Here is a 27,406-nt window from a genome sequence, read left to right as displayed (position 1 = left end):
ATGGCCGGCTGTTTTTAACTCACAAGAACTCTAACTGCACACAAAGAGAAACCTCCCAATAAAACCTATATATATACACCACAGTGTTTACAATCCCATCATTCTATGATTGATGAAGGCGTCAACTATGAAGAAAAAACTAGTTTTATCTCTTCTTCTTATGCTTCTCCTACCTCTCTTAGCCTCATGTGTTGAAAGACAGGTTTCTAGTTTTCTTTGTCATGCAGACTCTCTCATTCTGTACACATGTTTATAATAATATGCCATTGCCTCACACAAAAGTTGTAACTTGTATGGTTATAAACAGGTCTATATAGTGTACTTTGGAGAACACAGAGGAAAGAAAACATTTAATGAGATTGAAGAAACTCACCATTCTTATCTCTTCTCTGTGAAAGAATCTGAGGAAGAAGCCAAGTCTTCTCTTCTTTACAGTTACAAGAACAGTATCAATGGCTTCGCAGCAGTGCTCACTCGCCATGAAGCATCAAAATTATCTGGTAAACAATGGTTACAAATCTAATAAATTATTGGGTTTTTTTTGAAATTCTCTATCAGCGAGGAATGTTTTTCTCATTGTTAAGAATGGGTTTTTGACAGAATTGGAGGAAGTGGTGTCTGTGTTTCGAAGCAAGCCAGGAAAGTACTCTTTGCAAACTACAAGATCCTGGGAATTTGTAGGTTTAGAAGAGGGAGAGAAGTCGAAAAAATTGAAGAAAGATGACTTCTGGTTCAAAGCCAGATATGGCAAAGAAGTCATTGTTGGCCTCTTGGATAGTGGTAAATGCAATCCCATATTAATTACATTTAAGCAAATCATTGATATATATATATATATATATATTATCAGCAAAAAAGAAGTTTTATTGATGAATAAGCATCATGGCAAAGCAAATCCATCCTAACTAGGTTAGCACCGAAATGCAAGCCCCAATTGGAATCAATGATTAAAAGTATACCAAAGACAAATTGTACATGGAGTGCAATAGATGATCCCAAATAATTAATCTATACCAACAAATGCACCATTAGTCCCCTGACTAAAGGTTGACTATGAGAATTTTATTATGCGAAAATTTGCGGTTGTCTTACCTTCATTCAATTCTTAGTCATGACTGCATAACCCATATATATGATTATGAATATTGGAAATTTATTCATATGATTTTATGTTGAATGACAAGGTATATACGTCTATTTTTCATGAGGTGATGGTGTATTCTTGCATTTTTTTCACTCACACATAATATTGTCGTGTGTGTGTATGAATAAATCATTGGAAATTTATATGATTTTATGTTGACTAACAAGGCATATATGTCTATTTTTCATGAGGTCATGGTATATTCTTGAATTTCTTCACTCACACATAAGATTGTCGTGTGTATGAATAAATTATTGGTTTGAAGTAGAATGATTTGATTACATGTTGGATGAGTCTGGTTATCTTGTCAGGAGTGTGGCCCGAGTCAAAGAGCTTCAGTGATGAGGGAATGGGACCCATTCCAAAATCATGGAGAGGAATCTGCCAAAATGGAGATGCCTTTAACTCTTCAAACTGTAATAGGTGAGTCCATTCTCTTCTTCTTCATGTGATACATATCTTCTATATACACTACCTATTTGTTTCACACTGTAATATCCTAAGCTTATGCATTCCTCTCTGTGTGATAGATAGCCTTTTTATTCTAGGATTGTTTTTCAATCCTGTATATGTATTACTATACTGTTTATTTGGCTTACTGGAATGAAATAAAATGAAGTGACGATTCTTTCAAAATTTTCATTCTTTAATTTGGTTCACTAAAAAAATAATGAAAGATGAATTGTAAAAAGAATCATCATTAATCATTGTAAAAAAATGATCATTTTATGAAAATACTAAAAAATGATCATTTTCATCCCATTCCAATAAATCAAACATCAAATACAAGTTTAGGGATAACCACGGATACGTAATGGTCATATTTTTATAATAAATTTTCTTATTAGGACTATGTGGAGAGGTCTTTATTTATGTGTTAACAGGACTCATTAAAAATTTTGTTAGAAGACAAGATTTTTGAATATTTTTTCTCAAATTTCTCTCTAGAGAAATGTCAAGGACACCAAACCAATCAGAAGACTAACTACTGAACAAACATAGCATGTGATAGATTTTGTCATTGATTCAGAATTATTGTTTCTATTTAACCTAAATTGGAAGTTTAATAGCTACTTGTGTATATATCAAGTTGGTTGTATACTTTTTGAGGTATACCAATGGCTTTAAATAGTTGTGATGAGAGCATGGTTCTAAATCGCAGTATTGGAACATGTAACGGTATCACATACTACAAATATCATGAGCATCGGGTGATACATATTGGGAATTGGGTATCACGGTTGTAGAATTTTAAAAATCATTAATAGAGTGCATATCAGCCTATAACAGGATATCACGACCTGTAGCAGTTCACTGTAATGGTTACGAGCCGATATGTAACAGGAACCGACTGATACGACCATTAAATCGGTTCATACCAGGATGTATCTGAAAGTATCGAGTAATACATTTAGGGAATAGAATTTCATGGTTGTGAATTTTTTAAGATCACTAGCTATAAAAAAGAGTTTTATACTGGAATGTGATTTTCATTCCACTTCATATACCAGAATGTATGGATTGAAGAAACAAAAATCCAATATGTATTTGAGAATATGTTACATGTCGACTGATATTTTAAATCATGGGTATACCCTTGAAAATTTCTATAATTTACATACCACTATTACCACCACAAACCCTACGATGTTGCAGCTCACACGGCAAGTGCCATTTACAGAATGACATCCCAATCAAGGAGCCTTTACAACTTGGGAAGATTTGGATTCCTTTTCCTTCGGTTATATATTACTTGGGCCCATTAGATGTTTTTACAAATTAAATTTGCTTTAAATCTCAATTATAGATAAAGTTTTTTATGTTATTTAAATGGCCAAAAACTCACCATGGGAAACTAAAGGACAAAGGAAAGTAAATAAAGAAAGAAATAATATGCATGTTCTTTGACTTTCTTGGGAAAGTACCAAATGGATTACTACGTGACTAGGGATTTGGGGTGTCTGCTTGCACTCAGCACAGCAGGCACTGTTGTGCGGCTTTATAAGCTTATTTTGAGATCTATTCTGATAATCTGAATCATTTGCATTTTACACTTAAAAAATTAAGTTAATCGGACATCGTTAATCCTTTCATCTACTCACATTTGTATCTTAAAAAAAAATGATATTGTAATTTAAGGTATTAAAATGAATAAAAATGTGAGTAGATGAAATGGTTAACGATATCCGATAAATTTAAGTTTTTACAAATATATTTTACTTGATAATATAAATGGTTTGAATTATCAAAATGGACCCTGAAACAAGCCCATAAGGCCGGTGCACACCAGGCACCCCAAATCCCATGCTGTGAATTAGATTTCAATTGTAGTAATTGAGTATGACTATGAGTCATTATTTAATGAATTCGGTCATGTTTCCATAGTACAAAGATGGAGCATAGGCCTGCATCCTGTCCAAGATTATGTCTTTACATAGACACAGGTACAGCTTAGTTGTTTGTCTATTTCATTCAAAACAAGGCAATAATTTCTGACCATAGGTTATTGTTTTTGGCCTTTTTCCTTTCCCATCTTGTGAACTTCTTTATATCCATCTTGTGAACTTCTTTCTATCTGTCCAATGGCAGTCCGTATGAAGGTTTTGGAAGTGAGCCAATATTTGATGGGACCACTCCTAACCATAGAGGCCATAGGGGACAATGGGAAGGACTTGACTTGCCGAATATAAATATATGCACTTCTCTAGCCTTTTAGGAATGGGTAAAGAGAAGAAGAAAGGGTAGTGCTTGCTTTTGAGAGCTATTAGGGTTTGTAGGGGTCAACCCTTATATGTGGTTCACATATTATACCTATTTTTATGTTCGAAATGGTAGAAATTTATAATTTACAATTTTAAATTCATCTACAATAATGTAATAAGGGAGTTCGGTCTTGTATAGCTGATTTTATGATAAATTAAAAATTGATACATAACATGTTATTTCATAATATAAATCATATTAGAAAAATATATATTTTACCAGACTCAAATATTTTCCTTTTACACTCTGTTTTAGAGATAGTAAAGAGAGAGAAAGGGCAGTTCTTGCTTTTGAGAGCCATTGGAGTTTGTAAGGGGGGTAAGGTAAACACTGTTTGCGGCTCACATGCTACACCTTTTTTTATGCCCGTACTGTTAGTTCTATAGCTTTTTTAGGCATTGGTAAAGAGAGGAAGAAATTTTTACCATAGTGTAGTGGTAAAGGAGCTTGATTCGAAATGAATTATGAACTTGGATGTTTTAGCTTTTGATTTTTATTTTTCGTGTTGTATTCAACCTTAATTGATTTGCGAGTATTTAAGATATTAAGTTCAATGTGACCCTATCTAAAATAGATATCTCGTTAGCAAATAAATTAAAATAAAAAAGGAGAGAGAGAGGAGAGTGGAAGAGTTTTTTTTTTTTTTTTTTTTTCTTCGTCAGCAAAAAAGAGTGTATTGATGATAAACCGAAGGGAAATGATTACATATCAATAAAAAACTTGGGGAGAAAAGCATCATAGCTGGACTAAAATATCACAACGAGGTTGGCACCTTTTTTTTTTATCAGCAAAGAAAAATTTCATTAAACAGCATGAAATTAAAAGTACAGGAAGATGAGATGCATCGAGAGAGATTCGAAAGTATAAAAATACCCCTACTACTGCTACTCGCATCCATACAACCAACCCCTAAGCCTCTCGATTTTTTTAATTAAAAGTTAAGAAGAACTTAACTAAGAAATTTAAATACATGAATCCCCACAAAAAACCCACAAAAACACCCAAAACAAACTAAAGAAACAAAACAAGAGCCACAATACAGCTGCTAAAACAAACTAAATAACGAGAACTAAACTAAAACACCCAGCAGCCCGAAGCCCTCCAACCAACGTCCAATCAGCAACCCACGTCTAGTCTGCCAAGACCCACGGCTTAGCTACAACTCCCCATGCCTCACGCCTCTGCTGCATCAACTGCTACAACACCCAACGTCTCAGCTACTACACCACCCCACGCCTCCCAACTCCCAATACCCACTCCGGCCGAGAAAACACCAGTTCCACCACCGGGAAGAAAACGTCAGCTCCACTGCTGCATCAACTCTACTGCCGCATGAAAACCTCACCTCCCCATGCCTCTGCTACATCAACTCCACTGCTTCATCAGGTCTTCACACCCAAAACCCTCTGCCAAACTCCCAAAGCCCACACCATGCTGCTACTACTCCTCTCCCTAAAACAAATCCTAGCGGCTGAGGTTTAAAAATACCCCACGCCTCCCACTCCCAACGCCCACTCCGGCCGATAAAACACCAACGCCACCACCGAGAAGACTACACCTCCTCTGCTACATCAGGTCTCCTTCTAACTCACCCAATACCCTCTGCGAAACTCCATAACCAACAGGTCTTCCAACTCACGCCGCGGATCCGCACACCCACCGAGCACCGACCACCCACTGGGACACTTCCATACAAATGTTAGAACTTCACCCCTCAAACTCTCACTCGAGGAGGAGCGCTCGAGTGACAACCGGACAGAACTGGACCGCCTACGAGATCCCCTTGTTACCGCCCAAAAAGCGCACCCCTCAAACTCCTACTCGCCAAAGAGCGCGCGAGTGAAATACCAGGACGCCCCTGCTGAACCAGCTACTACGGCAAGGTGGAAACACAGGAGTACAAACTGATGACAAAACCTGGATACACCAAACACTCTCCCGCAACAACGAAACACTCCTGGGTGGGTAGAAACGGGGGACTCAAGTTTATTGAAAAGAAAACTAACAAGACAAAGGAAAGCACGAGCTAGGCCAGCCGACCGCCATAGCCAAAGGCGGCGGCCGACCGGCCCAAAAAAGAGGCCGGAGAATGAGGTTTTTAGAGAAGAAAAAGAGAGGTTTTTAGAGAGAGAAAAAGTTTGAAAAATAAATCCTCAAGTACGAGGTTGGCACCTTCTAACCAGTCCAATCATGTGTAACCCTCGAGAGAGAATTAAAAATAAAATAAAATAAAATAAAATAAAAAGATTTATTGGTAAGGCACCAACCAGGAAAACAAAAACCAAAATCATCATGGGAACAAAACTGAACATACAAATAATAAAAACACTACTAACAAGGCGGCAGAAACAATAATCCACAACTTCAACTAAGCGAACTTCTTGGACTTAATTTCCTAACGTCCTCAATATGGAATTAAAAGTCATCGATCAAGAAACCTGAAAAACTTGAATTCATCATACACCAATGGCCTGTCTACATTTTATTCTCATCAACTAATTGGAGCCAACAAGTTTTTGAATGGTTGAAGATTGCATTGTTTCTTGAGAGCCATACTTTCCAACAAATGCAAGCGAACAATCTTTCCCAAATCACTCTCTTGAAACCTTTGAGTTTGGAATTTAAACACCGATTAGAAAGAGAAGATAGTGAAGCAGGGAAAACCCATTCAATGCCCCACCATCGAAGGATAGCTGACCAAATGAGCCACGAACGGTGACAAAGGAGGAGAATATGACATAATTTAAAAATGCATTGTAATTTAAGATGACTTGTTGGAACTTATGTAAGATGAGTTTGTCGATTTTAAAATGCATTGTAATTTAAAAAAGAAAAAAAAGATATGCACTTGCATATATAGCTTAAGAATTTTTCCTACATGTGGGATGGGAAGTTACATAGATGATTGATTTTTAAGTCATTATTTTCAAGTTTAAATGCATAGTTGAAGTCATTGATCCTCTCAAAGGTGGGTTGTTTCAGTACAATTTTCAACTAGGATCAAAATTTGTTTCAATGTGAATTGTAGCTTACTTTATATGTCCAAGGTTTATATATACACACACAGTTTTTAGCCAACCACAAAAATTAAAACCTTAATCCCAAAGTTATCTCTTTTAATTGTCACCCTTTCTCCAAGATCATACTATGACGTCTTCTTTGTTTATCAATATGTTCAATTACATCTAAAATGCCCAAATTACACAAAAACAAACATGAAATGTATTGGCTCCATCCACTACCCACATGGTAATGAGCCCACCATTCACATAGTGTAGGTAGCACCATGTTGTAAAAGAAGGTGGTGGAGGGCTACACCAACTCACTAAAGGAAGATAGTGAGGGTGGCACTACCTTGGCCAATTATGGCTAGCACTTCACCTACTCCTCCTCTCTTGGTTATAAATTGAGATGAGTGAGGAGAGGTTTGGATCATCAGAAATTGGGGAGTGAGAGCTGTGAGTTGAGTGAGTTTCATCTCCTCCTCTGTAATTGTATTTTTGCTCCATTTTAGTGATAATTCTCATTTCTGTCCGTGGATGTAGGCATTGGGTCGAACCACGTAAATATTGTGTTCTCTGTGTGTGTGAGATAATTCTCTGGGTGTCTTTGATCCTAACAAAGTGGTATCAGAGCCGGTGTTGTACGTTTTGCGGAAAAACAGAGTGTTGTTCCGAAACTGCCCAGAAATCGTATTGCTCGAAATCAGATTTTGAGCATACCAGGAGCAAGGACTCGACGAGAGGAGTCCAGAAATATAAAGCAGACACCCAACGGAGGCCGGACGCGCCCTCACGCGCCTCTGGAAGTTGGCGCATGAATCCCAGTCGCGTCACGCGCCTACACGCGCCGTGCAGGCTCCCGGCGCGTGGTCCTAGTCTCAGACACGCGCTACACGCGCGGACGAAGGTAGACGACGTGTGAGTTGACGCGTGACACGCGCCGCACGGGCGCGCACCAAGCCACTCGAGCAGGAGCCGCGTTGACCGAGCCAGAGCCGCTGACCGAGCCGCTGACTGAGCCGATGACGTCAGCCTGACATCAGCATAACCGGAGGAGTAATCTGGTGCTTCGCAGGCGTACCAGATTCTGCCGATCTGAACCGTTAAAATTGTTTTGGCTTCATCTAAGCCATTTGAGGTCCGATTTGGGTGATCCAATAGTGCTTTCCAACTATTTGGAATATTTCAGACACATCCGTACGGTTATATTTTTCAAATAAGCTTTCAAAAATTTGCAGTTTTTATTTTTGCAATCCGAAGTGCTTTTCCGGCTAATTTGAGCCGTCCGGACTTCACAGCAAAGCCTGTTTTTCAAACAGAGATTACTTTCTGGATGATGGAGGAATCCACATCAGTTTCAGGGCCGATGATACGGTTGAACGCTTCTAATTATGCGATATGAAAGCCGCGGATGGAGGACGTCCTGTATTGTAGAGATTTGTTTGACCCTATAGCGCTAAAGGGGGTCAAACCAGATGGAGACAAGGATGGGGACTGGATAAAAACCAACCGGAAGACTGTCGGTCAAATCAGACAGTGGATTGACCACAGTGTGTTCCACCATGTTGCCCAAGAGACAGACGCCTATGCCCTATGGATGAAATTGGAGGGCATGTACCAGTCCAAGACCGCACGGAACAAAGCCTTGATAATGAGAAGGCTTATAAACCTGAAGCTGAAGAATGGTGTCTGTTGCTGAACACACCAGTGAATTCCACAGCCTTGTGAACCGGCTTGCATCAATCAAAATGGAGTTGGAGGATGAGATGCAAGCATTATTATTACTCAGTTCCTTACCAGACAGCTGGGAGACGTTGGTGGTTTCTCTCAGTAATTCTGCACCCGAATGGAAGCTGACCATGGGGATGGTCACAGACGCCTTATTCAACGAGGAGGCAAGGAAGAGAGAGATGGAATGAGAGCAGTCCCATGCCCTTGTCACAGAAAGTAGAGGCAGAGATAGAGAAAGGGGCAGAGGTAGAGGAAGAAGTAAAAGCAGAGGGCGTTCACAGTCCGGACAGGACAACACGAGGAGGTGTTTTTACTGTGATCAAGAGGATCACGTAATAAGAGATTGCCCGGAGAAGAAGGCGGACAGACAAGCCAAAGAGAAGGCTAAGGGACACGGAGGTCCCTCAACTACAGCAGTTGCAGTGCATTCCTCTGACGATGAAGAGATGATGCTTACAATCTCGTCAGAGTTGGAAACACCCGGCTGGATTTTGGATTCAGGGTGTACGTTCCACATATGTGCGGATAGGAAGCTTTTCTCCACTTACCGAAGAGTCAGCGGTAGCATTATCCGGATGGCCAACAACACAGTGAACAGAGTTGTCGGCATAGGGACAGTGCGATTCCTTACTAAGGATGGAAGAAAAGTAATTTTATCTGAGGTCCGACATGTGCCAGGAGTACGGAGGAATCTAATCTCCCTGAGTATGCTAGATCTAAAAGGAAATTGTTTCTCATCTAGTGGCGGGGTTCTTCATGTACACAGAGGTGATAAAGAATTGTTGCAAGGCAAATTGTGCAACAAATTGTACAGAGTGGAAGGAGAAGTTTTGACAAAGATGAGTGTTGTCAAATGCCAGTCGAAGGGTACAAAGAGAGAACATACGCAACCAAAGCGTATGATTGAGCAAGGCTTTCATCAGGAATGGCGAAAACGGTACACGGGAACGCAAGGAGGTAGTTCAAAGGTGCACAGAGCTGAGCCAGTGAAGCCAATCTTGAAGAAAGTTCAGAGCAAAGAAACCAAGTCTGTAGAGACTATGCCAGTGAAGAAGAGAGTTTCTTTTGCTTCCGTGTTAGAGACATTTTGCAACCGCTCAAAAGATGCATGGAAAGGAGGGATGCAATCTCGAGTCACAAAGTGAGCGTTACAATGCACTCCAATAAGGGGGTGCGAGCACTATGCACGGAGTTGCATAGTGATAACTTGTACAGACCGATGGAAGTTGTCTTGGCAGAAGGGCTAACTGTCAAACATCAGTACGGACGTACAAGTGAGACTGAACCAAACATCAGGGATTGCAGCACAGACAACGGGCGTATGAGATCACTGGGAAGTTGTTCTAAAGTGCAGAAAGCAAAGGCTGGTTGTTCAGAAATAAGCTCCGAGCAAGGAAAATTGAGGATGTTGATGTGTCACACTCTGAAGTTTTCTAGTTGCTCCCGTGTTCATCATGCAAGGAGTTACACGGTAATGCAAGGATATCCCGAGCAGGGGGTACAGGGCATCCAATCAGGGGGAGCTGTGTCTTGGCAGTCCAAGCTGAGAAGTCAGTTGTCCATGTGGGCGTGGAGGGGGAGAATTGTTGGCTCCATCCACTACCCACATGGTAATGAGCCCACCATTCACATAGTGTAGGTAGCACCATGTTGTAAAAGAAGGTGGTGGAGGGCTACACCAACTCACTAAAGGAAGATAGTGAGGGTGGCACTACCTTGGCCAATTATGGCTAGCACTTCACCTACTCCTCATCTCTTGGTTATAAATTGAGATGAGTGAGGAGAGGTTTGGATCATCAGAAATTGGGGAGTGAGAGCTGTGAGTTGAGTGAGTTTCATCTCCTCCTCTGTAATTGTATTTTTGCTCCATTTTAGTGATAATTCTCATTTCTGTCCGTGGATGTAGGCATTGGGCCGAACCACGTAAATATTGTGTTCTCTGTGTGTGTGAGATAATTCTCTGGGTGTCTTTGATCCTAACAAAATGAAAGTATCAAAGTGTTGTAGGCAATTAAACAGGGAGATGTAGCATTGCAATTGCAGAGCCCTACAGAGCTCCTTCAGTATGAACTTTAAAGTCAATCAAAATATTTCTATGTTATTAATTTCTTTTAACTTTACTTATGTTACTTGAATCACCCAATTAGAATTATAGTTACATGTATCGCATACTCCTAGAAATCATTTCATGTTCTTATGTAGGTTGTTAACTATATTCATGTATCTTATATAGATAATGTACCTACCACCCAATATCAATATTCTAGAAAATTGTGAATTACTCTTTTCAACATCCCTCCTCAATTCACAATTTTCTCAAAACATGACCAAATTTCTTTTCAATTTATTGCCACTACTTTCTGAGCTTTCCAAGCTTTTGTTTGAGAACTTTGTCCACAAGTCTTCTTTTTGTCCTTCCATCCAATTTACTTGATTTCCATATGTGTTGATCATCCAAAACTTTATTGATGGAATGCATAAATACATGAGTCTTACATCAATAAAGGGGAGGAAGTGCAAAAAACATCATAGTAGAACAACTCAATCCTAACTACGTTGACACCAAGAGGCCTACTCAATCATAAGCTGGCACAAACCTCAAGCGTTGGTGAGAAACCAACACAAAAAAGAGAGAAATAAGATAACAACACACTAGTAACCCCACCACTTCTGCAGAGAAATACACCAGACCAAAGACAGGATCACTACTGCTGCTGTCACACCAATGGAGGAAGACACTCTGATTAATGTCACCAAATACCCCAAGCATCAAGGAAGCCCAATACTTCTTCTGAACTGATGTAGATTCAATACAATATCAGTAACAGAATAGAAATTCCCTATATATATCTTGTGTTTTCAACCAAATAGCAATCCTAGTGTTGATCAGATCACACATCTCATCAAGATTGGGCTGCATCTCATTGACTATGCAGTCTTTCCTGAGTTTCCAAATGGACCGCATAACTGCTATAGGAATGGATCTCCATACCTTCTTTTCCTATTCTTTATTTCAACTCTTGGAGTTTCTTTTTGATAAATTCGTTTTCATTTTTCTAACTTTTGTTGTTGTTGAGGGTTTTTTTTTTTTTTTTTTTTTTGCACTTCTGCCATTTTTTTGGTGATGACCAATTATTTCTTGAGTATCCTTTGATATACGAGCTTTCATTTTTTTCAAATTTGAATATCATAATAGCAGATATAGACCCGATTCAATTGGTTAGGTCCACTTACTTTTTCTTTTATTTGTTGATTTCTAATTTTAGAATGGATTTGATTGGCATAATGGAAAGCAGAGATATTTGGTGATTCAAGAGACGATTTCTTATTATCCACGATTATTTTATAATTTACAGAATAAATGTTCAACTTTATAACTACTATACCATAATTCAGTATAATATACTCTAACTTATTAGAATGATAACTTTTTATACAATTGGTTACCATTTTTTATTACAAATATTAACAAGATCTCTAATTTCCCTTTAGAAAAAAGACACTATGATTGGATAGCTGCTACTAATTTTTCTACTGCTGTCTTCTTTTGGCAATGACCAATCATTTTCCGATTATCATTTGATATACCCGCTTTCATTCTTTCTTTTATTTTTGGTGAAGCGCTTGCTAACTTCCTGATTCGCTTCTTGCCTTTCTGGCTTTCATCTTCGAACCTTGGTTAGCGCTTTCTAGCTGCCAACCTTTATCTTGAATTATAGATCATGAAAATTTTTAGGGACTCAATACCAAATTTGTTTGAGGCAAGGGAAGCATAGCATAAAAATTTTACTAGTGGGTGTGTCTATGCATGGAGATGTAGGATTGTAGGAGCCCTACAGAACTCATTCAATATGAACTTAAAACTCAATCATTATATTTTTCTATTAATCTCTTTAACATCACTTAGATTACGTGAATCACCTTACCATATCACTTATCTAGGACTAATTAGAATATTCTAGCTACATATGTATCACATACTTTCAGAAATCATTTCATATTCCTATTGTACGGGGAGGAAATAATTCTCCTCGTATAATCCTGTTGACCAAGTCCACGCTCCTCCGTACGACGTCGCTTTGTCACCTGAAAACACAAACGTGAGCTAGCCGGCGGGTGTGTGCCGGAAACCTCTCCGATGCCTAAGTCAGAAAACTTGACAAATAGACAAAGCCCTAAGTTCTCAGAAAGATTGTGTTCAATTACCCCCTCCAAGGTGATGCTTGTGAGCTTTTATAAGTTTCCCGCGGCACAATCCTAGTAGGACTTGTATTTCTCCATGCAGAGTCCTCCTAGGATTCATTCTCCTAAGGATAATGCTTATCCTTTTACACCCTCCCCACTGCTTAAACCAAGTGGGATGGTTTTCTTCATGGCCAAACTATAACATGACCGAAATAACACTGGCTCTGCTGAGCCACATAGAAGGCCGAACTATCCTTAGCTCGGTCTTCTCCTCTAACTCGTTACTTCGGCTGCCCTTGTTCAACCTTGATGTGCTTAGGTCAACCTTCCCAGTAACAAGTTCTGACCGACCTAACCATAGTATGTGACGACCGGACTAATCCCGAAACCAGCCTTCCCTGTACATATCGCGACCGGACTAATTCTGAGACCGGCCTAACTCCAAGTTGCCTCCGACCGGAGTAGCTTTATTCTTCCTTAGGCCGAAGTAACTATTTCTTCTCTGAGCCGGAGTAATCTCACCTCTATGGGCCGAAGTTATACTACGGCTTTTTATCGATTCCTTCACACTTTGGGCCGCAGGGCCCAACTCACAGCTCGGCCCAATTCTTTCCCAAAAATTACCCTCTCACCTATGTACCCAATTAACAAAATTGATGTATCTTACATAAATAATGTATCACCCAACATTAAAATTAATATTCTAGAAAATTGTGGATTTACTACTTTCAACACAAAGAACATGACAATCCACAACTAAATTTGGTATACTATTGGCAACATTTTTTTTTTCCAGGAAGCTAATTGGAGCAAGATACTACCTTAAAGGTTATGAACAATACTATGGCCCTCTAAATACTTCACTGGATTACAAGTCTCCCCGTGACATGGATGGCCACGGGACTCACACATCATCAACTGTTGGAGGTCGGACTGTTCCCAATGCCTCAGCCCTTGGCGGGTTTGCTCGTGGCACTGCCTCCGGTGGTGCACCACTTGCACATCTCGCGATGTACAAAGTTTGTTGGACAATTCCAGGCCAAGGGAAGGAAGATGGGAACACATGCTTTGCTGAAGACATGCTGGCAGCCATTGATGATGCAATTGGAGATGGTGTTCATGTTATAAGCATTTCAATTGGTACATCTCAGAACAAGCTTGCTCACACCGAACTAGGTACTTCGGTCTACAACCGAGCTAGGATTTGGGGCCAAGCCGGCTTTCTTAGTTCTTAGACCGAACTCAGAAAGCCGCCCCTAAGAGCTCAACCGAAGTAATTTTCCTCATACTGTAACCGTTTTAGGCCTTGGGACTAGACCAGCTTTCTTAGTTTTTTAGACCGAACTCAGAAAGCTGCCCCTAGACGTTAAACCGGTCTAATGTGCTCAAAACCGTGCTAACAAACATTCTGAAGAGCCGAGGTAGAACCAGCCCACTAAGCCGAAGTAGGATTTGTATATCTTGCTTATAATTTGTAGCGCGGTCCAATCGATCTGTGCTTAACCCCTTTGTTTTCTACCTTGCAGACTTAGGTTGCCCAGACACTCCTGCGTGTGCTCAACCGAGCTACTGAGCCAAATTTTTGTACCGAAATAATTTATTCGTAATTTATACAACAAATGGGTAAGTATAGATATTTAGTCGAAACCCCTGGTGGCATGGCCGAATTTAGGCAGGACTACCAGATTCCTGATGATGTCCAACTGGTATTGGCCAAGAAAGATGCTACTCCCTGGGACAATGAAGGCTTCGTCCCATTTACCCTTCAATCCATAATAGAAACCGGACTACGGTTTCCTGTTCAACCGCTAATCTGTGAATTTCTTAGACAGACTAGGTTGTGCCCCACCCAACTGTCTACCAATACATATCGTATCATAATGGGAATAGCCGCATTAAATCATCAAACCGGACTCAATCTCGGCCTAGCCGAAATATTCCATCAGTATTCCATCGGTTCAAAGAATGCTGGGTGGGTATATTACCTTAGAATTCGCCGCCGCCGAGAGAAGATAATTAAGCACACTCCGGACAAAGATCTTAACGATGATGATTTCTTTTGGGTCTCTGGGAACTTTGAGGATTTTCAAGCTCAAATTCCTGGCCGACCTATAAATTGGAAAATGGGAGAGCCTGGTAATTTTACTTCGGTCTTCTGCTTTGTGTGTTATCTCGGTTATTTTGTCTACTAGCCGAACTAACACTTCTCTTTTTTGCAGATTTCGCCCATCTCCATTCCTTGTATAGCTATCCTAACCTCGGCGTTTTGCGAGCCGCATTTCGGGTTAAAGAAAGAGATTGGGCCAAGCTTTTAAATTTCGAACCGACCTACCGTTACAGCGGTCGACGGAAAGCAAAGGTAACCGATTTTCTTCTCGAGGAAGCACCGGAGCCGGACCCAACTTTGCCCGAGATAAGACTTGTTCCATTAACCGCTGAGGAAGAAATGGCAAAGAAGAGCAGAGTCAAGGCCCTTCTAACTTCAACAACTAGAGCCGAAGTAACACCAACTACTGAGGTGCAGCCTGCCGTCGTGGCCCTTCCTTCACAACGGCCTTCTTCATCTCGCCCTTCAAAACGCGCCCGATCTACGTCAGCCGAACAACAACTTGTTGATGAAGTCGAATCCGTCCCCCAAAGTCCTCATCCTGCGTCCCAACCAGAGCAAACTGACCGAGCTCGTTCTCCGAAGTGGGCTCCGCCTTTGATCTTCAATGACCGAAACATCAAAGCCACTGATTCGGTCGTGGTCAGTGGCTGAAAAAGACCACCAACTGGCCTTTAACCTGGCCAAAAGTGTGTGCCTCCCCAAGGACATGGAGCACCACTTGAAGCAACTGAACACCGAAATGAAATCAATTCGGTCTGCTTCCAAGTCCATGATTTTGGTAAGTAGCTCTGTCTGCTTTTTCCTGTCTAAATTTTTCTAACTTTTACTTCGGCTGAGATGGGATTTTTGTTTTGCCAGGCCTTGCAAAAGAACAATGTCACTTATAGGAAAGTCCAAGAGCTCCGCAAAACCACAAGGCAGGCAATGGCGGAAGCCGAAGCCAAGTCGGCCGAACTACTACAAGCCGAAAAGAGAATGGCCGAGCTAGAAGCAGAAAACGGCCGTCTTGCCGATCTAGTTAATTCGGCGGAAGCGGAGAAACAGAAAGCTGCCATCGTTATGAAGGACAAGTATTTGCGGGAGTTGGTGAAGCTTGAGAGGAGGAAAGACGCCGAAATAGGCGAACTAAGAAAAAACATGGTGGAAGCCGAAAAGGAGGGCTATAAACAAGGTTACAAGAAAGCCGAAGACGCCTACGTCAAACAATGTGACGCTGCAAAGGAGCTGTTCTTCAAATGCGGCTGGAGGGCGGCGGTGGAGAAGCTCGGTCAAGATCAACAGACCGAGGTCTTCAACCCTCCAGATTATTTTATACCGGAGTCCCTGGCGGAGTACGCGGCTGCTCTGCAACAACAGTTTTTGGAAGACTCTGACTCTGATGATGCCTCTGATGAAGATGCTCCGGCCGAAAATGTGGACCAGCCAGTTCGGTCGGTGCCCACTGCTGAAGACCTAACTGTTGATCCTCCCAGTGGAACCGTAGCCGAAGTGGCTCACCCTAGTGTGAATGAGCTCCCTCCGGAGACTGGTCTTCAAGTTGATGCCGATGCGGTTTTCGACGCTGAGATTGATGAACTTTTCTCTTGTTTTTTTACTTTTTCTCCTTTGTAACCGAACTAAGCCCCCTTGTAATGACTTCTCTTTGAATGAAAAATTTTACGTCTCTTATTCCGGTTATTGTGTGTATGCTTGCGTTTGTAATGTCTTCTATTACTCCAAGTGTTATTTCGGTTTTTGGTTGGTTAAACTATACTTACCAGCCAACCACTCCTTAGCCGACATAATTACTTCGGCTGAGGAGTATTAAGTGTTGGTTTATTCCAGCCAACCACTCTTCAGCCATACACTTACTTCGGCTGAAGAGTAACAAGAGTTGGTTTATTCCATCCAACCACCCTTCAGCTTTACACTTACTTTGGCTGAAGAGTAACAAGTGTTGGTTTATTCCAGCCAACCACTCTTCAGCCATACACTTACTTCGGCTGAAGAGTAACAAGAGTTGGTTTATTCCATCCAACCACCCTTCAGCCTTACACTTACTTCGGCTGAAGAGTAACAAGTGTTGGTTTATTCCAGCCAACCACTCTTCAGCCATACTTACTTCGGCTGAAGAGTAACAAGAGTTGGTTTATTCCAGCCAACCACTCTTCAGCCATACACTTACTTCGGCTGAAGAGTAACAAGAGTTGGTTTATTCCAGCCAACCACCCTTCAGCCTTACACTTACTTCGGCTGAAGAGTAACAAGTGTTGGTTTATTCCAGCCAACCTCTAAGTTAGTTTTTCCGGCCAACTTATAGCATTTGGTTATTCCGACCAAATGTCCTGCAGCCTGGATCCTTATCCTGGGCTTAGGAAGGGTGTTGGTTTAATCCAGCCAACCTCTAAGTTAGTTTTTCCAGCTAACTTAGAATAACATGTTTGCAATATACTAAAGTCTTGAAAGCTAATTTTTACAAAGAGTAATTTGTGCCAAAAAGAATTGCTCATTTTATTGAAGGAAGAGAAAATTACATGTTTGAAAAAGAAAAGCTAAAAGTAAAATAACTTGAGATTGGCCGTATTCCATGGCCTAGGGATTGCCTTGCCATCCTTGTCTTCTAGGTGGTATGCCCCTTTGCCGGCTAACCCAACCACCTTATAGGGACCTTCCCAATTGGGGCCTAACTTGCCGTCTCCTGGGACCAAGGTGTTTCCCATTACTTTGCGCAGTACCCAATCGCCAATTTTGAATTGTCTTGGATGAACCTTTTTGCTGTATTTTTTGATTAACTCTCGTTGGTATGAGGCGATGTGGACCAACGCTCTTTCTCTTCTTTCTTCTGCAAGGTTGAGTTCTAAGGCTATGGCTTCTCCATTTAAGTCTGGATCAAAATTTTCGCTTCGAATTGTGGGAAGGCCAACTTCTAGTGGGATCACTGCTTCCATGCCATAGGCTAAGGAAAATGGTGTTTCTCCAGTTGATCGCCGAGGTGTGGTGCGGTAAGCCCATAAAACATGAGGAAGTTCATCCGCCCACTTGCCTTTTGCTTTTTCTAGCCTTTTCTTTAGTCCATCCAAGACGACTTTATTTGATGCTTCAGCCTGCCCATTTGCTTGAGGATACGCCGGTGTGGAATTGTAGAACTCTATCTTGTATTCTTCACAAAAGCTTCTGAAGATTCTGCCGTCGAACTGAGTTCCATTGTCTGAAATCAGTGCTTTTGGTATGCCAAACCGAGTGATAATATTTTGCCAAACAAACTTCTTCACATCTTTTTCTTTGATTGACGCCAATGCTTCTGCTTCTACCCACTTTGTGAAGTAGTCTGTTGCTGCGAGAAAGAATTTTCTGCCTCCGGGTGCTGTTGGAAGTGGTCCTACTATGTCTAAGCCCCACATTGCGAAAGGCCATGGGCTAGTTAAAGGTAGGAGTTCTCTTGCTGGTTGATGTATTTGGTGTGCGAATTTCTGGCATTTTTCACACTTCTTCACGTATTTCTCTGAGTCTGCTTGCATATATGGCCACCAATATCCTTGTGAAATAGCCCTGTAGGCGAGCGACCTTCCCCCTTGATGACTTCCACATACCCCTTCATGTATTTCGAACAGGAATGCTTCTACCTTGCTGGGATGAACGCACTTGAGGTAAGGCCCAGAGAATGACTTCTTATATAATGCCAAAGATGGAGATAGCCAAAACCGCTGCGACTTCGCCCTTATTCTGTTGGCTTCTTTTTTCTCTTCTGGTAGGATGCCGTCTTTTAGGAACAGGATGATGGGATCCATCCAGGAGGGCCCTAATTCTGCGCAATATACTTCTTCTGCTTCGGGGTCTTCTATGCTTGGTTTTGGTAAGAAGTCGACGAGTAATGGATGAGGGATTGATGTATCTGCCATTGAGGCAAGGCCTGCTAGCTCGTCCGCTCGGCTGTTTTCCTCCCTGCCAATTTGTTCTATCCTTACCACATCAAACTTCTTGATCTCCGTTCTGACTAGCTCTTGGTACTTGGCCATTCTGTCATCCTTTGCTTCGTATTCGCCAGAAATTTGGTTTACCACCAGCAGTGAGTCACTGTACACCATTAGTTCGGTTGCTTTCATGAAGTGTGCCGACTTGAGTCCTGCGAGAAGCGCCTCATACTCCGCTTCATTGTTGGATGCTGGGAAGCCAAGGTTGATTGCTTGCTCTATAACCAGGCCGTCTGGAGAGATGAGGACTATGCCAAGCCCTGCACCATGTCGGTTGGATGCTCCATCCACAAAGAGCTTCCACATCTCCCCAACGAATAGTTTCCAGCAGGTGGAAGGGTCAGACGATGCCGTGGGGTCAAGGATGGTGATTTCTTCAAAGTCCATATTGGCTGTCTGCCCTTCGTCCTCTGTTTGAACTGCTGGTGAGCCTTTGTTTGGCTCCTCCTTGTTGTCCTTAATGTGGTCTGCCTTTGTGCTTGATGGACTACCTTCCACTAGGGGTTGCGCTATTCTGGCGTCAACTTCCGTCCCTAGTTCGGTTGATGGACTACCTTCCACTAGGGGTTGCGCTATTCCGGCGTCAACTTCCGTCCCTAGTTCGGTTGAGTCAGTCAGGTCGACTGGGCAGATATGATGACTTCCAGGAGTAAACTCTGCGACGAAGTCTGCCAAAGATTGAGCTTTTATTGCGGTCTTGGGTTGGAACTTGATGTCGAATTGTCCCAACTCTACTGCCCATTTCAAAATTCGCCCACTGAAGTTCGCCCTTTCAAACAGAGCTTTTAGTGGAAAGGCTGTGAGGACGACTATGGTGTGGGCGTGAAAGTAGTGCGCTAATTTTCTGGATGCCATCATTAATGCTAATGCTAGTTTCTCTAATGGCAAGTACCTTGTTTCGGCTCCCAATAATGTCTTGCTGACATAAAAGATGGGCAAGTGTTGTATTCCTTCTGCACGAACCAACACTGCGCTGACTGCGTGTTGAGAGACTGCTAGGTACAAAAAGAGTTCTTCACCAGGTACTGGAGTAACAAGTAGTGGTGGGGAAGACATGTATTCCTTCAAGCTTTCCAGAGCTCGGTCGCATTCTTCATCCCACTCAAACTTGGCCTTTAAAGCTTGGAAGAATGGTCGTAGTCTGTCCGACGATCTGCTTATGAACCGGTTGAGTGCAGCCGCCATACCAGTAAGATGCTGCACTTCTTTGACTGAGTTTGGTCTCTCCAACTCCTGGATCGCTTTGATCTGAGAGGGGTCGGCTTCTATACCTCGGTTGGTCACCAGGAAGCCCAAGAATTTGCCAGATCCAACTCCGAATGCGCATTTGGACGCATTGAGGCGTAGCTTGTGTTTTTTCAGGATCTGGAACATCTCGCCTAAGTCTTTCAGATGGTCATTCTCATCCTTGCTTTTGACCACCATGTCGTCGATGTACGCCTCCATTGTTCTACCTAACAATGGTTCAAACATCTTGGTGACCATCCTTTGGAATGTCGCCCCTGCGTTCTTTAGGCCAAAGGGCATGACCTTGTAGCAATATAACCCCCTTGGTGTTGTGAAGGAAGTGACCTCCTGGTCTGGTTCATGCATGGCGATCTGGTGGTAGCCTCTGTATGCATCCAAGAAGCTAAGTCGGTTATGTCCTGCTGTTAAGTCCACCAGTTGATCTATCCTTGGTAGAGGGAAGCTATCTTTTGGGCACGCTTTGTTGACTGTTTTGTAGTCGACGCAGACACGCCATTTACCATTCTTTTTTGGCACTACGACGGTGTTGGAGATCCATTTTGGGTAGTGCACTTCCCTTATCGCTCCTGCCTCCAGCAGGTTGCCTACCTCTTCTGCCACTATTTCGGCGTGATGGAGTGCCGATCTGCGTGTGCGTTGAATGACTGGTCTGGCGGATGGGTGGACATTGAGTTGGTGACTGATGAAGTTTGGATCAATGCCTTTGGCATTACTCTCTGGTTCTTCCACCGAATGAACGTATCCTTTGGCAGCTCGGCTTCCATTTGCTGTGGCGAAGCACTGTTTTGACATGATCTGATCGCCATAGACTTCTTCAATTATACCGGCGTCATTAGGGAACCGCATTACCTGATGGTATGATGATGCTACCGAACGCATGGCATGCAGCCATGTTCTGCCCAGGATGATGTTGTAGGTGGAGGGGACCTTCAATACCCAGAACTCCACCTGTTTTGATACACTTCCTGCTCTGACTGGAAGGATTATTTTGCCGACAGGCCACTCTGGCATGGAGTTGAATCCAATCAGGGGAGAAACTGCAGGTGCCAAGTCTTTGTCTTGCAGCTTTAGTTGTTTGAATGTGTCGTAATACATGATCTCACAAGAACTACCCTGGTCAATCAGAATCCGCTTGACGTCAAAATCCTTGACTCGGAGAGTGACAACCAGGGCATCATTATGGGGGCAGTAAATTCGTTCCAAGTCCTTATCCGAAAAGGACATGACGTTTGTTGCCTCTGTCCTCCCCTTCTTGATGGCGGGTTGGGCGCTTAATACTTCCCTAAAGTGTTCAGCCTTCTTGATTGAACCTCTAAGCTCGCATACGCGCTCAGGTTCAAAAACTCCATGAATTACATTGATAATGCCTTGTGGTGGTGCGTCGTTTGGCATTCTGTTGGGTTGGTCATTATGATCTTGGGGGGCCGGTTGCGCTCCTCCTTCAATGTATTCGTCCAAGTGGCCTGCTGCCACCAATTCTTCTAAATGCTGTCTTAGTGGCGTGCAATTCTCGGTTCGGTGCCCCTTTTCTTTGTGGAAGGTGCACCGTGATCTGTCGTCGTAATTCTTCTGAGCTTCCCCAAGCTTGGCTGGCCACTTGACAAAAGGCTTGTCTTTGATTTCGCTCAGAATCCGATATATTGGTTTTTTGAACACCGTTGTTATGGCAGTGCGGATTCTTAACCATCTTTTATCTGGGTCTTCTCCGTTATCTCGTCTGCCACGTCCGTTCTTGTTACTTCGGTCAACCGTGTTGACCTTGGCAGAGGTTTTCTTTTCCGGTGCTGCGGTCGTGCTTGTTCTTGCTTTAGCACGCGCGCCATCCTCTTCTACCCTGATGTGCTGATGCACTCTTTCCATCAGGGCCTCCATGGTGAGGGGTGGCGTCATGGTGATCGAGTCCCTTAATCGGTTTCCTACTGGTAGGCCTCTTTTATATTGCGCAATGGCTAGATTGGTGGGGCAGTCTCCAATCTGGTTGAATGTCTCCCAGTAGCGACTGTTGTAAGATCTGAGGGTCTCTTTTTCACCCATGTCGATGGAGAGTAACTGATCTATCTCCACCGGTGTCTTAGTATTTGTCCGAAACCTTGTTACGAACGCTTCTGCCAATTGGGCCCAGGAGGCTATGCTACCCTCTGGGAGCTTTTCGAACCAAGTCAAGCCCAGGTCGCCCAGACTTGATGGGAAAAGTATGCACATTAAGGCCTCGTTTCGCCTGTACACGGCCATGACTTGGCGAAAGTGGCTCAAGTGTGAATACGGGTCCGTCTTCCCTTCATATGTATTGAACTTCGGCTGAAGGAAGCCTGATGGCAGGGGTGCGTTTTCTATCGCTGGGACGAACGGCGAGGTCTGTAGTCTTGCCAATGCCTTGTCCGTTGGTTCGTAGGCCGGTCGCGGTATTGGCATTCCAACCTCGACGCTTCCGTGCGTCCGAGGAGCCAACCGTTGTAAGGCCGAAACTCGGTGTGGATCCCTTGCCCTGGCATCTTCCTTGCATCGTGCTTTTTCTTCTAGCACGGTTCGTAAGTCGGATGACCTGGGTAGCTCGGTTTGTCTGGATCTGGTTTGGTGTGAATGTGAAGGCCAATACGTGCTTCCTTCAGTGTATGATCTTTCGGATCTCGTCCTCTCAGACCTGGAGTGACGAGTCCTTGAAGATAAGGAGTGAGTGTCGCCTGTCCTGAGGCTTCTGCTCTCTCCTTGAGAGGGTGTAGTATTCCTACTACGACTTTCTGAGTGGCGAGGGGGCGTCTTGTGCTTGCGCCCCTCTCCTGTCGCCACATCTTTGGTCTTCATCTGGCGTTTCAAGGCCTCCATGTCCGCCGCCATCCTCCGAATCAGTTCATCCTGTTCCTTTACGCGATCTTCCAGGGCTTGAGGATCAATCCTCCTCCTTTGCCTGTCGGGACTTTGAGAGTGACGAAGGCTGCCATTCCGCCTTCCCCTGCCGCTCCTCCTGGAATTATGTTGTTGGGGCTCCAAGTCCGCCATGGGAGGGACGGCAGGTAATCCTTCACGCCTTGCGCCCCCTTCTGGAGTCAGTCCGTCGACGGCGGACTGCGGCAAGTCTTCAATGTGTGCCATTGAATGAGAAAAGGAGAAGCTTAGTCAAGAGGTTTTTGTTCTTGTCTGTTGTTCCCACAGACGGCGCCAATTGTACGGGGAGGAAATAATTCTCCTCGTATAATCCTGTTGACCAAGTCCACGCTCCTCCGTACGACGTCGCTTTGTCACCTGAAAGCACAAACGTGAGCTAGCCGGCGGGTGTGTGCCGGAAACCTCTCCGATGCCTAAGTCAGAAAACTTGACAAATAGACAAAGCCCTAAGTTCTCAGAAAGATTGTGTTCAATTACCCCCTCCAAGGTGATGCTTGTGAGCTTTTATAAGTTTCCCGCGGCACAATCCTAGTAGGACTTGTATTTCTCCATGCAGAGTCCTCCTAGGATTCATTCTCCTAAGGATAATGCTTATCCTTTTACACCCTCCCCACTGCTTAAACCAAGTGGGATGGTTTTCTTCATGGCCAAACTATAACATGACCGAAATAACACTGGCTCTGCTGAGCCACATAGAAGGCCGAACTATCCTTAGCTCGGTCTTCTCCTCTAACTCGTTACTTCGGCTGCCCTTGTTCAACCTTGATGTGCTTAGGTCAACCTTCCCAGTAACAAGTTCTGACCGACCTAACCATAGTATGTGACGACCGGACTAATCCCGAAACCAGCCTTCCCTGTACATATCGCGACCGGACTAATTCTGAGACTGGCCTAACTCCAAGTTGCCTCCGACCGGAGTAGCTTTATTCTTCCTTAGGCCGAAGTAACTATTTCTTCTCTGAGCCAGAGTAATCTCACCTCTATGGGCCGAAGTTATACTACGGCTTTTTATCGATTCCTTCACACTTTGGGCCGCAGGGCCCAACTCACAGCTCGGCCCAATTCTTTCCCAAAAATTACCCTCTCACCTATGTACCCAATTAACAAAATTGATGTATCTTACATAAATAATGTATCACCCAACATTAAAATTAATATTCTAGAAAATTGTGGATTTACTACTTTCAACACAAAGAACATGACAATCCACAACTAAATTTGGTATACTATTGGCAACATTTTTTTTTTCCAGGAAGCTAATTGGAGCAAGATACTACCTTAAAGGTTATGAACAATACTATGGCCCTCTAAATACTTCACTGGATTACAAGTCTCCCCGTGACATGGATGGCCACGGGACTCACACATCATCAACTGTTGGAGGTCGGACTGTTCCCAATGCCTCAGCCCTTGGCGGGTTTGCTCGTGGCACTGCCTCCGGTGGTGCACCACTTGCACATCTCGCGATGTACAAAGTTTGTTGGACAATTCCAGGCCAAGGGAAGGAAGATGGGAACACATGCTTTGCTGAAGACATGCTGGCAGCCATTGATGATGCAATTGGAGATGGTGTTCATGTTATAAGCATTTCAATTGGTACATCTCAGCCTACCCCTTACCCCAAGGATGGTATTGCAATTGGAGCACTTCATGCCATCAGGAACAACATTGTAGTGGCATGTAGTGCTGGCAACAGTGGCCCTGCCCCCTCGACATTGTCCAATCCGGCTCCATGGATCATCACTGTTGGTGCTAGCAGTGTGGACCGTGCATTTTTTGCACCTTTAGTGCTAGGAAACGGCATGAAAATTGAGGTAAACTTTACAGTTCATTTGATTAGAATGAAAATATGATGGAAAATAGAAGTAGTAGAAAGATAATGAAAGAAATGATAGGACGAAATTTTTGTGAGAGTAGTAAGAAAATTGAAAATGAGACAATAGTAGATAATAGTTGACAACTTTCATGAGAAAAATAATTTTTTTGCTGACATGAGTTATACAAAAAATTAACTTTCTTGCACTTTCTGCCACTATCATGCTAAACAAATGCAGAAAAAGGGGTTTTTTTTTTTTCTCCCGCACTTTCCACCTCTTTCATCTTAGCCAAACTCAACCACTATCATGATGTTTTTCTCGAGTTCATGATGTTCTTGGTTTGTAACTAATTACCTTATTTTCTTGTTAATATAATAGGGACAAACAGTGACTCCATACGAGCTCAAGAAAAAAATGTATCCACTAGTTTATGCAGCACATGTGGTAGCCCCAAAAGTGCCCAAAAATTATATTGCAGGGTAATCTTTCTTCTTGTTTTAAATTTGGTCATTGGAAGAGTTGTTCATAGCTTTTTAGAGATAAATATTGGATTGACACTTCAAAAATTTTGCAGACAATGCCTACCAGGCTCGCTTTCACCCAAGAAGGCTAGAGGCAAGATTGTGTTTTGCATGAGAGGAAATGGAACTAGAGTTGGAAAAGGCGAGGAGGTCAAAAGGGCCGGTGGTGTGGGCTTCATCTTAGGAAATAGTCCAGACAACGGCGCTGAATTAGCAGCCGATGCTCATGTTCTTCCTGCTACTGCAGTGAATTCGGACAATGCAATCAAAATTCTAAAGTATATCAACTTTACTAAGGAACCAATGGCATATATTGTCCCAGCAAGGACAGTGTTGCATAGTAAACCAGCACCATTCATGGCTGCCTTCACAAGCAGGGGTCCAAACACAATCACCCCTGATATTCTCAAGGTAACAAATATATTTATGTATAAAATGAATTTTTCATGCATTTGTTTGTTTAGGTCCATTCATATTTATGGTGATTTTCTTTCTCTTTATAGCCCGATATCACAGCTCCAGGATTGAATATATTAGCAGCATGGAGTGAAGCATCGTCCCCTACAAAATTGGCTAGTGATCATAGAGTGGTTAAGTATAACATTCTTTCTGGAACTTCCATGTCTTGTCCTCATGTGGCTGCTGCAGCCGCACTTCTCAAAGCGATACACCCTACTTGGAGCAGTGCTGCCATTAGATCTGCCCTTATAACATCAGGCACAATTTTTCATCCTTATTTTCAGCCACTTCGCTCAACTTAATCATGAGTTATTGATAAGAAGAACAAAACACCCTAAATTCATTCTGGACTTTTTTTCGTAAAAATTTTCTAGGCATGTAGCCGTGGCCCTTTATAGATAAAAGGCCATTGTTTCATAAACCATTAGTGTCAAATATATAACCTACCACCACATATACTGAGAATGCATCAATAAGCTTATCTAATTGAACATAAAGACAAATGTATTTGTAAATATGATACTGCTATTTTGCCTAGTAGATAATTCAAGTTATTTTCCATTAACCACTGTCCAAGATAAATAGAGCTCCAATCAACCATGGTTTTTTTGTTTAATGGTTAACTAAAACATTTGTTTCATCATTGGTTGGCTAAACAGTAATGCTAATTATCCAAATGTTGTCATGGACTAGGTTTTTATTTCTGATGTTTTCCTCATTTGAACCTGCAGCGGGGCTAAAAAACAACATGGGAATGCCGATAACAGATGCATCTGGAAACCCTGCTAATCCCTTCCAATACGGTTCTGGGCATTTCAGGCCAACGAAGGCAGCAGATCCAGGACTAGTCTACGACGCCTCTTACACTGACTACCTCCTCTTCCTCTGTAGCAGTGGACTTCCAAATTTTGACCCATCTTTTAAGTGTCCAAAACTGTCTCCCACAACCACAACCAACAACCTCAACTACCCATCCCTTGCCATATCCAAACTCAATGGCACAGTCACTGTCGAGAGAACTGTCACAAATGTTGGTGATGGGAAGAGTGTGTACTTTTCCAGTGTCAAGCCACCACTTGGATTCTCCATCAAGGTCTCTCCGCCTATCTTGTTCTTTAGCCATATGGGTGAGAAGAAGAGCTTCACTATCACGGTTAAAGCAGAGAGTGATGGAGTGGGCACGGTTGGGAAAAATGGGTACAGGTTTGGATGGTTCACTTGGACTGATGGAGTCCACATTGTCCGGAGTCCCATGGCAGTATCATTGGCATAGTTTGTTCTCTCGGTTTGCTTCTTTTTTTGTTTTTTTTTTTTTTTTTCGTTTTGATTTTTATTTTCAAATTATAGGGAGGAATTATAGCAAAGGGGGAATTTTCAAGTCTATAGGATTGAATAATTGAAAGGGTTGCTGATTGAGGTCCTGAAAAAGTAATTAATACAGAGCCTCAAAACTCATTTATGAAAATAGGAAAAGGTTGCACTTTTTCATTTTGTTGACCTGTTTTGACCGGAATCTACGCTGATATGCTTATAGAAAGAAATGGAAATTTTGAACCAGAATCTGAGTATTGGACTGACTTTGCTCTCATCTGT

At 42.5% G+C, this 27,406-nt stretch overlaps 1 protein-coding gene across 1 annotated transcript; it reads left to right on the top strand.

Annotated features, from left to right (window-relative positions):
• LOC114271871 (subtilisin-like protease SBT5.6) lies at nucleotides 1–27,373 on the top strand. The gene is made up of 9 exons (XM_082887493.1): nucleotides 1–202; nucleotides 308–500; nucleotides 601–780; nucleotides 1,456–1,567; nucleotides 24,269–24,830; nucleotides 25,212–25,312; nucleotides 25,408–25,765; nucleotides 25,858–26,071; nucleotides 26,545–27,373. The coding sequence occupies exons 1-9, from the start codon at nucleotides 113–115 to the stop codon at nucleotides 27,084–27,086; spliced, it is 2,352 nt and encodes a 783-aa protein (XP_082743619.1). The 5' UTR covers nucleotides 1–112; the 3' UTR covers nucleotides 27,087–27,373.
• The last annotated feature ends 33 nt before the right edge of the window (nucleotides 27,374–27,406 follow it).

The sequence above is a fragment of the Camellia sinensis genome, chromosome 9 (assembly GCF_055761805.1).
Source record: "Camellia sinensis isolate YWXY chromosome 9, ASM5576180v1, whole genome shotgun sequence".
Classification (NCBI taxonomy): Eukaryota; Viridiplantae; Streptophyta; class Magnoliopsida; order Ericales; family Theaceae; genus Camellia; species Camellia sinensis.
The sequence above is the reverse complement of the archived record's forward strand: the minus strand, read 5'-3'. Positions and strand labels throughout refer to the sequence as shown.